The following is a 14,401-nucleotide window of genomic DNA, read 5'->3' as shown; positions in this document are numbered from 1 at the left end:
AAAAAACGAAACAATTTTGAAATTACTATGTTTCCAAATGCTTCACTGCACTTTGATTTAATATATTGTGATCTTATATTCAGCATGTCTAAAATAAACATTACCTTTTCAAAAGAGTAATGTTTAAGATTCCTCAAAACTTCAGATGAATTTGCTCTCAGTTGTAATGATGCATTAACTTCGGATGAATTTGATTTCTGTCCTTTTGATGTATCAATATCCTGTTTTGCATTTTCTTCAGTATGTGTTAGTTTAAAGGACAGGTCTAGTCCAAAGCTTGATGTCTTTTCAGAGAAGACTTCAGTAATTAGCACTGAGGTATCTTCATATATTTCAGTTGAAAAGGATTCCTGAGCTTTAGTCTGCAAGGACATATCAAAAGCAAACATTAGTAAAACCTCACATTGTGACTAGATGTTATATGTGTCAGAAGCAACAGCAAAAATGATAAATACATAGTCAAAATAAATAATGAACTCTTACTTTTGATGCATGCTACCTATTAAAATAAACTACTTTACCTCACTGTTTTAACCAGAATCCCGATAGTTATCAAAATAATCCTTCTGCGTCCTTGTAATGCTGATGAACAATGTATGACTTCTGCTCAGGTAAAATGCAGGAAAGGTCAGCAGCCCCTATGAGGCTGGGTGCAGAGCTCTGGTCAGTCTATATCAGGACAAGGGCTCCCACAGCTAGGGAGACCCAAACATTGGAGGGAAGATAGACTAACACAAGAATCTTGTACTTTATACATTGGTTGATAGGTGGCCAATGCAGGTTCTGCAGAACTGGTATAATATATGGGTACTTAGAAACCCCAGTTTGTAAATAAGATGTGGAGTTGTGCACCAACTGCAAGTGAACAAGTGCTATGTCACGAAGTCATAGATAGAGGGCACTGCAGTAATTCACTCAGGTGGAGACAACTGCTTGCAGTAATGTAGACCAGAAGTTGGAACAAGGAACTTGATGAATAGTGGAAACAGGAGGACTTAAAGATAGGTTACATCCTACCTTTTAGCAACAGTCAGTCATCAGTAATTACCCCTAGGTTACACAAAGAAGACAAGGCAGGCAGTGGAGAATCCTTATGGGTTGCCTGACAAAGCATTGTTATCATCTTTGATGTGTTAAGCTTGAGTCAATTACTGACCATTCAGTCATGGATACATTTAAGTCATTTGTTAAATATTTTAGAGTTTACACAGAATCCTCAGGGAATGAGAGGTAAAGCTAAGTGTATTCAGTGTAACAATGACTTCTCCCAGTGGCAACAGGTATACAGTGAAGTGGAGAGGGCTAAGAAAGGAACCTTTTAATACCCAACAGTCTAAAAGGTGTAAGGAAGAATTTACCACAAATACCTGACTTTGGGTGTGCCTAGATAAGTGTGAAGAAACTTAGTCAAAGGCAGTAGCAGAAATACCACAGTAATGTCATGTATGGCCCAAAAGAATAGAATATCAAATGCCAATAAGAGATCAAGAAGGACTAAGATGGGATGCCTGTTCAGAATAATTCATAATGTGGCTAAGCTGAGGATTTAGCATGACATGTTGAGTTTGCATGCATAAGTGTCACCATTCTATCATAATGCAGTCTGGCTATGATAACAGCAGTGGCCGAGCTATTTATAGTTATGTGGCCAAAGTAAGAGCATCAAGGAAGTGACATGGCTGACATTATGCATGCTCACACATGCAATGATGCACCTCATAACTGCAACATGGGCAGTGACAATAGCCCATACAAGGCTTTACAGGAAAGTGTGAAGTCATTTCATCCAATAAATGGAGAGGAAAGAAAAATGGTGAAGAACAAGGAGAGAAACCAACAGAAGGCCAAAATGAAGGGAAGATAGGCTTGGGGAATTTTCCAATTTTTAAGAGCAATAGTGGAAAGATAAGCCAAGTGTGAAGAGGAAGGAGAATATAGGGAAAGAAGCAGGGAGAGACAAATTAGCACCCAGCACAGACTGGCAGGGGAGTAATTAACAGAAGTAAGTATAACAATAGGGAGATATAGAATGACAAAGGTTGGAGCACTGTAATGAGCTGGACTGAACCACAAGCAGTGTATGGGGTATGACACCTTAGGTAAGAACACCAAGGTACACGGTATTGAGAGGTATGGAGGGGCTACCTGCCTGGCAGAGAGGAACCTACCCACGTCAGTCACCTCCATGGATGACATTATAGGCAGATGCCACTTCTGGTGGCCAGATTGTTGAGGCTGGATGGCCATATGACTCTATCAGCCACACATGTAAAAGTTCCAGGATGCTGATATGTGTATCAGTTTGCTATCCTGCCTTGGTTTTCACCAGCTCCTGCACCAGTAACCAGGAATCCAAAGGAGCCCCTTCCACAAAACTATCTATGGAAGCTGCTATAATGTTCCAGCAGGCACTCCGTATAGTCCTTGTGCAGCAGGTAGGGGAAGATTGTAGTTTCCTGGATGGACTGGATGGGAGCCATGCTGAAAGTAGTTCCAGAAGAGGACATATCTACATTACAGGTCAGAAAATGGGAGAAATATGTTAGCCCAATGTACACAACTTCGCATAGAGGATATGGTGGCTACATGATGCAAAGTATCTCCGGCACAGACAGGCATTCAATGAGCTTTGCAGTTGCCATGCAAGCACTGTGTGCATGATTTTCTGACCCAGGTAGGGGTACAGTCAATCACTGGAGCACAGACTATTTTCTGATAATGTATCACATTATAGCTGTGATTAGGAACATAGGAACATAGTCATAATACCAGGCAGATGATCATGAGGACCATAAGATGCCTAGCCATATAAAAATTTAAGTGGGCACTTAAAAGTTTACTTCTAGACAATCACACTAAATCGCCTCATTAACATAATTACTGTAATCTGAGGTCCATTTTAGCACAATAAAAACATGCTCACCATACTGTGGGAGATTGCATTACAATAAACAAATTAGGATTTGGAATTTAGTTGAGAACAAAGTGTACTGCCTTGTAGACAAACTGATGACAGATACAACTACTGGTAATGGACTGTGGGATTGCAATTTGCACACAACTGCAGGGGAGCAACAGGAACAGATACCGAGCAGAAGAATGTGTTGGATAATACAGCATGAGACATGGCAGGGGGTGTTTTACTATAGAGAATTCACATTGACATAGAGCAGAGTACAAGTTTAGTACAGGTTGCAGTCAGGCTGTATGGAGGTTCAGCTCGAGATGAAGCAGAGGGCAAGGTCAGGGCAGGTGGCAGTCCAGCTGTTGGGGGCTCACTCTGACATGGAACAGAAGCCAGTGTCAGGAAAGGTTACTGTCCTGCTGTGTGGGTTTTGCAACACTGTAGTATATTCATGCAAACTGTAAGAAATGCTATGGGGATATGAGAACCCTGCTCATAGGTCACAGCACTTACTGTCAGTGCAGTGCTGACAGAGAATAGACAGGGTTACAAAGCCATTGCTGCTATCAGTATGGCACCAAGTTTGTACAGAGACAGCATATTAGCTGATAGATTAGTGGTCAACAAATGGGAGCAGGATGACAGTGCTGAAACATTATTGACTTACAAGACAAGTCATGCATGCACACATCTTTGATTCACCCATGTAACCACATGTGTGCTGTTCTTCTCATGGGACCAAGAGAATGATAATTGCTAAAAAGTTTACTACAGTGGGGCTACTACATGCCCTACAAAGGCATGGTATGCATATCCTTGAGAAAAGTGAAGCTGACAAGACTTTCTGGAACCAGATGTGACATGGAGTTGTGCAGGACATCAACACTGTGGGTATATATACTGTAGATGGACAATGACATTTTAATACTTTCAAGTGAGTAACATCTCCCAGTGGTAAAAGTGTACAGATCTGGTCAGGTGCTTTTTAGGGTTACTAATATGATATGAATGTGGAGACCATGACATGGGATGTAGCGAGAGACTGATCAACCATGGGAGGTGGACAGTCAACACAGAGGTATCCCATAGAGCTCACAGAGGTAGAGGAATTCCTTGTATCTCTGTCTGTGAAAGGTAATAAGACCGTCATATCTAGTGGTGGTTTGGAGGTGGAAGCTGGGCTGGTTACAACTGCCTGGATTTTTCTAGAGGGCGTAACTAGTAAGTAGTAGCATGTCCCATTCCTGTAGTACAGTGACCCAGTAGTTTGAATGGTTAGCCAGTAAAACACACTTACAAATCTGTTCTTCATGTACATCAGGGCTGTAACCATAATAAACCTGCACATGAAGACTATGTAAATAATTAGCGTGTAGCAGTCTATGTGCCATGTGTCACTGATGTTGACTCTTAGGATCCAGCAGTCCTTCAGGTTTGGAAGTTAGTGCAGAGTATTAAGACTCTGAGCTGTTAATGAGCTACTTCCTGAACTCAAGGTTATAGTGATGCTTTCCAATTCCATTTGCTATTTTGTGACTTGACCAGACAATGCTCCTGAGAGACCCCCTGAAAAGGGACACTCATGTCCAGCACGCTAACAAAAAAAAGAAAAAAAAAAAAAATATATATATATATATATATATATAGTATATTGTTTTTCCTGTTTTCACTGGTAGACAGTCCAGCACACAACGGGGTCAGAAAATGTCTGACGTCAGTGGGACACCTTTGTTTGACATCATGCATATCATATAGTCTGATGACATAGTGACACTCTCCATAACACTAGTACTAGGTCAGTGATCATTCATGGATGAGAGGAGCTGATAATGCTTAAGAGACTTACGATAGACTAGGTTATATATTACTATTCTGATATATGATTAGAAGCAGTTTGCTGCAGTATCTTTAGTAGGAAGGCAGTATATTATATTTGTTGTAAGACTTGATTTAGGTATTCTGCAGTAATTTTTGAAGCTGCAAATCTTGAGGACTCTAATGATTTGATTAAGTCTGCTATGGAGAGATACCTTTTGGTTTTACTAATTTTGCCAAGATTCAAACTAGGAATGTTGGATTACGGTCACTTATGGAATCTGTCAATATGCTGGTTATGGCCACATGTTCTATTTTAGTGACTGGTATTTCAGTGGAGTATGAGCTCTTTTGCATACTTTATCAGGTCTAGTGAGGAAGTTTATGACTTGAAATAGATCATGTTGACTGCAACAGCCATATGGAAAGGCTGAAGTTGATTAAGTGATACTTACATAATTTGCACAAATGATTTTTTGAGCTGCTATTGTTGAGGAGTAAAATTAGCTAAATTAGGGTAGCTAAAGGTATGCATTGTATTTTTGAAGTGAATGCCAAGGCTGAGTAGTTTGAAGGACTTATGTAAACCACCAAGAATAGTAATAATGATGGATTCTTTGCATTTTGAAATCCTTTTTTAAAGATGTGTAGATGAGATCGTTTTTTTAATATAGTAATATTGCTAGACCTTTTTCATATCAGTTTAGAATAAGTTGCAGCATGTGGGTTTAAGTTATCATTTTCATGTGGTTTTTGGTGAAGGTTTCTATAATCATTAAAACATTTGGGATACAATAGTCAATTAATGTTTGTATCTGCACTGTTTTATTGTAGATACTCCTGACACATAGGCTATTTTTGTACCTTTGGTCTTTGGCTAGGTAGTGTTTGGTTAAAGCAAATCGTATGTGACTAGTATTTGCTGAGATCTGACTATGAACTTGTGTTGTACTATTAGGTAAAGAAATGGGAGGCCTGATGTGTTTTGAATATCACTTAGAAGTCAGATAGGTAGTGACTTCCACATTTTTGTAAAGGTCTTGGGACTGTGTATGTCATCGATTTTTCTTGTCTGTGTTTTAGCCTGGTATGTATTTTACAACCTGCTCCTTCTGATTAAAGCAAAAATACATTTTTATTTTAATCAGGCCTGAAGTTCCTGAGCTACCAAGAGAGGCTGGAAACTCAATTTCTTTATTCAGTGTCTTATAGACATTTGAGAGGAGATTTCTAATTCACTTACTGCAGCATTGGAGATACAGCTGTCCAGGATCTCCTGTTTCTCTGCAAGTACGATATCTACACCAGTACTAGAACTATGGACCTATATCTTCACCAACAAAAAAATGAGGCATGTTGGAAGGATGGGTTTTAGCACCTTTCAATCCTCTGGAATTAATTTTTCCTGCATGGTAAGCAGTATGACTCACTATCTTCCTTTAAACATAAACTAGATTAGTGGATGTATATCCACAAATTTACTTTAGGACTGGTTGTTATGTTCCTCCGGAGAAAGGAGATGCTACCTGATGGAGGGCACTGGCAAGAGGAGAATGATCATGATCCTGGGAACTAATGCCCTATTAGCCTGACGAGCCTGGTCTGCAAGGCCATGGAATATATCATCATGGAACTCTTAAACAAAGACATTGGTAACCTCCAAACTCTTGATCCCACCCAGTTCGGGTTTGTGAAAGGCAGATCATGCCTCCTGAACCTGATTGACTTCTTTGAGGCAGTCACCAAAGCTGTAGATGAGGGTAAGGTGGTTCACACAGCCTATCTTGACCTCGCCAAGGCTTTTGACACCATCCCCCATTCTGGAATTATAGCTAAACTCACTAAACTAAGTATAAATCCCTATGTCACAAGATGGACTGCCAACTGGCTCACTGACAGAACTCACACTGTAAAAGTTACACACTCCAAATCTGACCTCAAATCAGTGACAAGTGGAGTACCACAGGGTTCATTTCTGGGACCTCTCCTGTTTGGTATCTACTTCTCTGAAGTACAGGCTAACACAGAAGGCCTCTGGCTAATGAAGTTCGCAGATGACTGCAAACTAGGAGCCATAGTTGAGTCCCCAAATTATGTGGAAATCCTACAGAAGGGCCTCGCTGAGACAGATGCCTGGTGTCAGAGCCATGGTCTCAAGCTCAATGCCAAAAAATGCATTGTCAACCCCTTTGGTAAAAACTCTGTACCCATGAACTACTACATAGACAGCAGTCTACTTAACGCCAAATGTGTGATAAGAAACCTTGGGACTCAGGTAGACAGTAGTCTGTTCATTGATAGTCACATTGCCACAGTAGTCAGGAAGTCCTTCTACATGGCACACCTCATCATAAAAGGGTTCTCATCCAGGAAAAAAAAAGGTCATTGTTCCCCTCTACTCGACACTCATTAGACCCATTATAGAGTACAACACCCCTTTTGGAATGTACCTCACAAGACATCTCCAGCAGCTGGAAAGGTCACAGAAGTACCTCACAAAGAGGATTACCGGCCTCAAACAGATTCCCTACACTGACCATCTCAAAAAACTCCAGCTTTATTCCATAGCATATCGCCTACTCCGAGGTGATCTCTGCCTAACATATAAAGCTATGTCAAAACCAGAGCTGTTAGACATGCTACACCTAAAGAAATCCCAATCCCTCTGAGCTACACACTCTAGGGACCTAAACTTTGTCACCACAATAATCAGGACATGCTGGAGGGATAGATTCCTGTCCCAGAGACTTCCCATACTCTGGAACAGGCTACCCATCTATGTCAAGCAAAGTTCTTCATTAGCACTCTTCAAGAAAAATCTTGATGAGTGGATGGGAAATAGGAAATACACCCAGGGGATCACTTCTGTGTCTCTGCTCGACAGTGGCACAGGAAAATAACTTTCTTGGATGGCGTAAGCCAGGGAACGTTGTTGGCTAGGCTTGCGTAGGCCCTCGGGCCAATAGCCTAGTACCTACCTATGAACCTATGAGACTCAGTGACCTTGGAATATCTATGAATCATATAAAATGCAAAACAAGATGTCACAGCTCCACTCAGAAAAAAAAACATTTCCTGTCTGCCGTGTGCATTAATATGTACTGCACAAAACATTGCTCCTTTCACAGTGTATTGGACAGATGTAATGCAGAAAATAAACATTAAAGAAGAGTCACTAAATGCACCCCTATGGCTAAAATAACATACTGGCTGTTATCATTGTTGTGTTAAAAATATTTTAATTCTATGGCAATCATTTTTATATGTTGTTATGGCACTATGATCACATGATAAGTGTTATTCAGTGATCAGAGCCAGCCTTGGGGAAATTGGTGTCCTAGGCAAAGGACTACATGGTACCCTTCCACTGCTCATTTTGACCCCAATGGACATTCTCAGTTCCCTCATCCTAGCCTCCCCCACAAGAAGATTACTTTTTATACATTTTCTCACATTTTGTCTTACTGTTCAGTTTTTTCCTTAGCCAAATTGAGCTAGAGGTCTAGGAGCCACTAGGCTCCAAGAAGTCATGATGTTCCAGATGTTGTTATGTGCAATTTATACTTTTTGTTTTTAAACAACCTATTCATTCAATGATGGTATGAACAAAATAAGAATAAAAACAATAATAGTCTTGTTCCTCAATTTTTTCTGTACTCTTTCTACATAACCTAACTGATTAGGAGTGCACTTTAACAACTTTGGAATAAACAATCAAAGGAACCTGGAAGTTGAGTGCTGTTAGGCCCCCCCTAGAAGACATGGGGAAGTCAGATACTCTGAGGTATATTTTAGAGCTTTTTTTCACATTTTTGATCCAATGAATGCCTGACAAAATATGAGTAAGGGAAGAAATTTGATCATATATTTTTTCAAGGACAAAATATGTTATGTCTGACAAAATAGCATTTCACAGCAAAATGAGAAGACAAGTACTCGTGAGGCTACACTTCTGAGAACAATGCCTGCCTCCAAACCTTAACCTTTTGAGAAAAAAAACAAAGAAGGATATTCAACTTGTGTGTGTTTTCCTGGTGTTAGACTGGGATGAATGTCAAGGCAAAAATGGCCACAGTCATATATTTCGATTGTCTGCTTACTACTACTGCAAAAGACAGCCATTTCTGTTTACAATTCTGATCTCAGATTGGGTCAAAAATGAAAGAACAAACAGAACACAGTAACGTATCTCAGTCTTTTGCCATCAGATGTATGTATACAGTATTCATCTTTACCTCTGCTCACTGAAAAGATAGCCACCTGCATATGCATCTAAAGTTTGATTGTGAGGAAAATAAAAACAATGGTTATAGTAATGTATTTCAATACAAGCTACATTGATCTTCTATGCACATCTCAGGTATTTGTGAGGAAATAATTGAACAGTAATAGTGTTGAAAGACAGCAACCAGGAAGTAAAATCCAACACTAAAAACGTCTGAAAAAAGCAGCCGCACACAGCTATAATACAGCCTGCGATTTAATACGAAAAGGACACACAGTCGAAATACAAACAACTGAAAAGGACGGATTTAGCGCTTTCTTCCACCTAGAGTGTGGATTTCATCAGAATCAATTACACATTTTTCTGAACTAATTTACCAGTTTTTGGCACCAAGCAATCTCATTTGTTATTAAAGGAACCTTATACTAACTCAATACATAATTACCACTCTAAAAACATGCAAGTGTCAATACTACATATTTCTAAACTTGTATACCAAGTAGTACAACCTCTAATACATAGCTAACTCTCATACATCATGCTGACATGTAGAAAACTCAATCGTAATAAATATAAAATGTACCAGCATAGTAAAATATAGAAATATAGAAAAAATGCTAAATTAATTTCTACAAAGAAAGCTGAAAAAACTACTAAGTAACTGTCCATACACCAGAATACATTCATAGGGGAACTGATAACGCTCTATGGGGATTAATGTACAATTCATACCAATTATCATAAATAAATAAATAATTTAATGCTAGGTTGTTACAATATTAAATAAAATAAATATGAATATTATTTAAAATGAATATTGATGAAAAAGTAATAATGATTAAAAGGTGAATGTTAATATAAAGTAAAATCCTACATTCTAATGCATCTCTTCCCATAATGTGTATAAATAAATAATAAATTCATAAATATAAACACATACAAATAAATACATAAAAACATCTGTAGATGATAGAAAATGCAATGTCAATAATTAGGATATACAAAGTATATATTGTCAAACCATTATAATATTATAACAATAAAGGCTTAATATTAATGTATTCATTCAAGCCTGGCGGGGTAGCAGCATCTGTTAAGATTTGCCATCTAATTTCTTTCCCCAATAAAATGGCTTTAATATCACCACCTCTATTGTCCACTTTAACTTTTTCTAGTATGGCAAATTTAAATTTGTGGCTATTATCCTTGTCTGCCACATGCCTGAATAGTGCATTTGTACTGTCTTTTTTCTTTATAGCATAGATGTGGTCATAGATTCTTTTCTTAAACATCCATTCTGTTTTTCCTATATAGAAACTGTTACAGCCTATACATACTGCAATATATATTATATGGTGGGTGTTACTTTTCCCACTACTAATTTGAATACGAGTCCTATTTATATTCTCTAATTTAACTATATCAGTTTCTAATATTACATGACAGTAGCTGCAACGACCACATTTATGTGTTCCAGTATAATGCATATTCATACATTCCACCCTTTTGTATCTTTCAAAAATCTTTTTCATATTAATTTCCATTTTGAAAACAAAAATGGGAGCTTTACCTACTATTTCTTCTATTGCAGGATCTACTCTAAGAACATTCCAGTATTTATTAAGAATACATTTTATACTCTTGGCCTGAGGGGTATACTCTAGAATACAAGCTCTTCTATAGTCCGTAACCTGTTGAATCTTACTTGGATTTAATAAAGGTTTACCCAAAACAGGGGAGAATCTATTCCCCCATTCACCAATAACATAGGTCTTAACTTCATTCAATAGTTTTTCAGGGTATCCTTTAAGTCTAAACATACTGTCAATATTTTCTATTTCTTCTATCATATCTTCATATGTTGAAGTCATTCTAACCGCTCGAATGCATTGTCCCTTAAATATGCTTTTCTTTGTTTTGTATGGGTGATTGCTGCTATAATCTAAGTAGTTATTAGAGAATGGTTCCTTCCTATAAATACAAGATTTAAAACCATCGTGATTCATAGTAATATATGTATCTAAATATGCAATTCCTACTCGACTAGATTTATGTGTGAACTTCAAAAATGTACTTGATGTATTCAGATAAGTTAGAAACTCCACAATGATATCATCTGGTCCATCCCATAATATGAAGATATCATCCAAATATCGGGTGTAATATCTAATATATCTATGGTACTTACTCTTAAACATTTTTTCAATTTCCCAGTCTAACATAACCATGTTAGCATAAATAGGGGCACAAGCAGCACCCATAGCTACTCCCTGTGTCTGCTTGTAATATTCCCCCTCATAATATATATAGTTGTGTTCTAGTATGACAGACATAAATGCTGTAATAAGACTTACATGTTCCCAATCTAATTCGGAATAGCTTTTAATGCTATTGAGGAAACTGTCTAGTCCTTCCTCTTTAGGAATACTAGAAAATAAGTCGACAACATCTACCGTTATAAGGATAAGCCCTTCCTTCCATAATTGTGGCGACAGATTACTTAAAAAATTCCAAGAGTCCTTGGTAAGGTGAGGAATCTTGTTATAAATGTGTTTTAACCATGTATCTATAGTTACCCCTAGTGCAAATGTTTTAGCATAACTTCCCGATATAATACGGTGGGTCCTGTATGTTTTTGTGCACCTTAGGAACACCTACTATAGTAGCTAACTTTGGATTTTTAACAGTTAAAAAATTATATAATTCTAAATTAATTCTTCCATCTAATAATAAATCTTCTATAAATAAATCAATCTTTTTATAACCGATATTTATTTCATTCAAGGAAACAGAGTTGTATTTACCAGAGTCAACCAAAATGTTGAATATCTTATTCTTATACGTGTCCTGATCGTATAGGACAATCCCACCCCCTTTGTCGGGCTTCATAATTCTAATAGATTTATCATTAGTGAGCCTGTGTATTAATTCTTGTTCTCTCTTATTCATGTTATTTTTTATTCTTCCATTTGATATTTCATTCTTTAAAAGATATATTTCCTTAATCACCAATTTTTCATATAAAGCAATATTCGGATGTGTGGGGGGAATGTATGTGCTAGGCTTCTTCAGTTTACTTTTTTCACCTGTAATATTTTTATGTTTAAATAATATAGCCAAATTTAGTTTTCTCAAATATTTCTTAATCTCCACTATACAATCTACTGTCGGAAAACTTCTCACTGGGACAAACTTCATCCCTTTCAAAAAAAGGGTAAAAAATTAATCGCTTATCTCTAAATCGGTATAATTGAAAATATTGAAATCATGCTTACTAACAATAATATCTTTAGAAGCAGCCAAGGATGGTGAGAGACTACAACTGGTCTCTTGCGACACATTCAACAATGGCTGCTGTTCATCCATCCTAATAACTTCAAATGTCTCACATCCCATAGGTGATTGTTTGGCTCCTGACAATAACCTAGGTGTAAAGACATCTACACTACTCATAATTGTATCTAACTCCTCCATTCCTGATTGTATGGGTACATTTGTCCCCTTCCTGATCTCTGGTTTCTCCATTTCCAATTTCTTTTCCAGTTCGTTCTTGCTCTTTGATTTCTCTCCCCATAAAAATTTTGATTGTCCCCTGAGATATAATGATTATCACTACTTGGTATACAAGTTTAGAAATATGTAGTATTGACACTTGCATGTTTTTTAGAGTGGTAATTATGTATTGAGTTAGTATAAGGTTCCTTTAATTACAAATGAGATTGCTTGGTGCCAAAAAACTGATAAATTAGTTCAGAAACATGTGTAATTGATTCTGATGAAATCCACACTCTAGGTGGAAGAAAGCGCTAAATCCCTCCTTTTCAGTTGTTTGTATTTTGACTGTGTGTCCTTTTCGTATTAAATCGCAGGTTGTATTATAGCTGTGTGCGGCTGCTTTTTTCAGACGTTTTTAGTGTTGGATTTTACTTCCTGTTTGTGAGGAAAGTTAAAGAAATAATGCCAACACCATCCCTAGCACCTGCACAATCTAAGGTGACATTCGGTGCACAGCTCCATGGGGTCAGGGCAGATGGCACTACTAGATCTAGGTTGAACTCTACATATACAGTCACCTGGGGGGGCTGCAAGCCTCCAGATTTCTGAGGGTATGGCTCATATCTCTCAACCTCTTAGCACAGGAGATCTGGACAAAGCCAAAAATAATGGGGTGGGGGAAAAGACCCAAAAATAGGGACAAATTTTAAATATAAGAAAGTTGCTAGAATAAATAGTTTTGTGTTACGTTGTATTTTCTGAACTCAAATGCCTGTCATTATTTAGTAAATTGAATCCACTCTAATTTTATGAGAAACGGACCAAAAATACAAGGCAGAAATCTGGACATTCTGTGAAAATCTGAAGAGTTGAGAGATACAGTATGGCTGTTCTATGATGCATTTTTTGCCATATTTTTGAAAGATAATCCCCTAGATTTAATAAATGTGTAGGCATAGTGTAGAGCCTACAAGGAATGTCACCATGTCCATGTACATGGTTCCCCCTTGGCAGCTAGTCATGGATATTAATTGTGGTGAGTTGCCGAGGAGAAATGTGAAACACGGTTATTGAATCAGTGTAGAGAGTGTGATGCTAACTGTGCCCGCAGATGAGTAACACACTCCCTGCACTATTCAATGGTATGATAGCAATGCAATTACATTTTTTTTAAAGTATATTTGTGTGGTAGGGAGCAGAGTGCAGCCGTGCTAAGTGGTGCCAAGACACCTGCCAGACATCTACATATAGAAACCGGATATATTTAATTAGTCTGTAAAAGGCAAGTTTAAGCATAGCTGAGTGGGTTTGCTTGGTGCGCCACAATGCTCAGTACTGCTTAAAGGTAGCTCATATGTATAAGTAAAGGTATAGAAAAATTTCAAGTATCCACATAGCTAAATGGTCAGAACTACAGCCTCATGTGCAAGGTTTGAATACATGGAAGAGCAAGTTAGTATTACTATTTACGATACAAATTATGCAAATTATTTTTAATTACTGGCTTGCTGCATTCAGCTAAGCTCTGCTAAGACCTGCTAAGCACTGCATAAACACAATAATGACTGAAATTGTTTATGCACTGCTCAGCTCTGCTTAGCTGGTTTGCACACTGCTAAGCACTGCTAAGCATACGGGTTTTAGCACTGCTCAGCTGAGCTGCTCTGGTTTGCAAGCTGCTAAGTGACATGCTGCATTTTTAAATATTGCCCAATGACATGTAAGGGTGGGAAAACGGGCTATATAAAGCCCAATAGACAGGAATACAGTTTAATCCACTGGAGTTCTGTCTCTGAAGGATATAATGGCAGGCATCGAAGAGAGGGTTTGTTCTTTCTGGTGCAGTGGTGGGGCATTCAAGAGGCCATGGTCATGGCTGGACTCCTTGTCAAAAACCATGAGGGCCAACTGATGCAGGGAGATTACCAGGGATCAGAGTGCAAGGTGGAGGCCTGGGACTT

General features: G+C 38.0%; 1 protein-coding gene across 1 annotated transcript in view; it reads right to left on the bottom strand.

The window, feature by feature from the left end:
• The window catches only part of C9 (complement C9), an 802,110-nt gene that overhangs the window by 593,224 nt on the left and 194,485 nt on the right, over positions 1-14,401 (bottom strand). The window contains exon 6 of the mRNA XM_044069841.1: positions 105-362. Within this exon, the coding sequence (XP_043925776.1) occupies positions 105-362 (258 nt within the window). The remainder of the gene's footprint in view (positions 1-104; positions 363-14,401) is intronic.

This window comes from Protopterus annectens, chromosome 1.part0, assembly GCF_019279795.1.
Source record: "Protopterus annectens isolate FY-2018-M chromosome 1.part0, PAN1.0, whole genome shotgun sequence".
NCBI lineage: Eukaryota > Metazoa > Chordata > Ceratodontiformes > Protopteridae > Protopterus > Protopterus annectens.
This window is presented reverse-complemented; position numbering and strand designations above follow the sequence as displayed.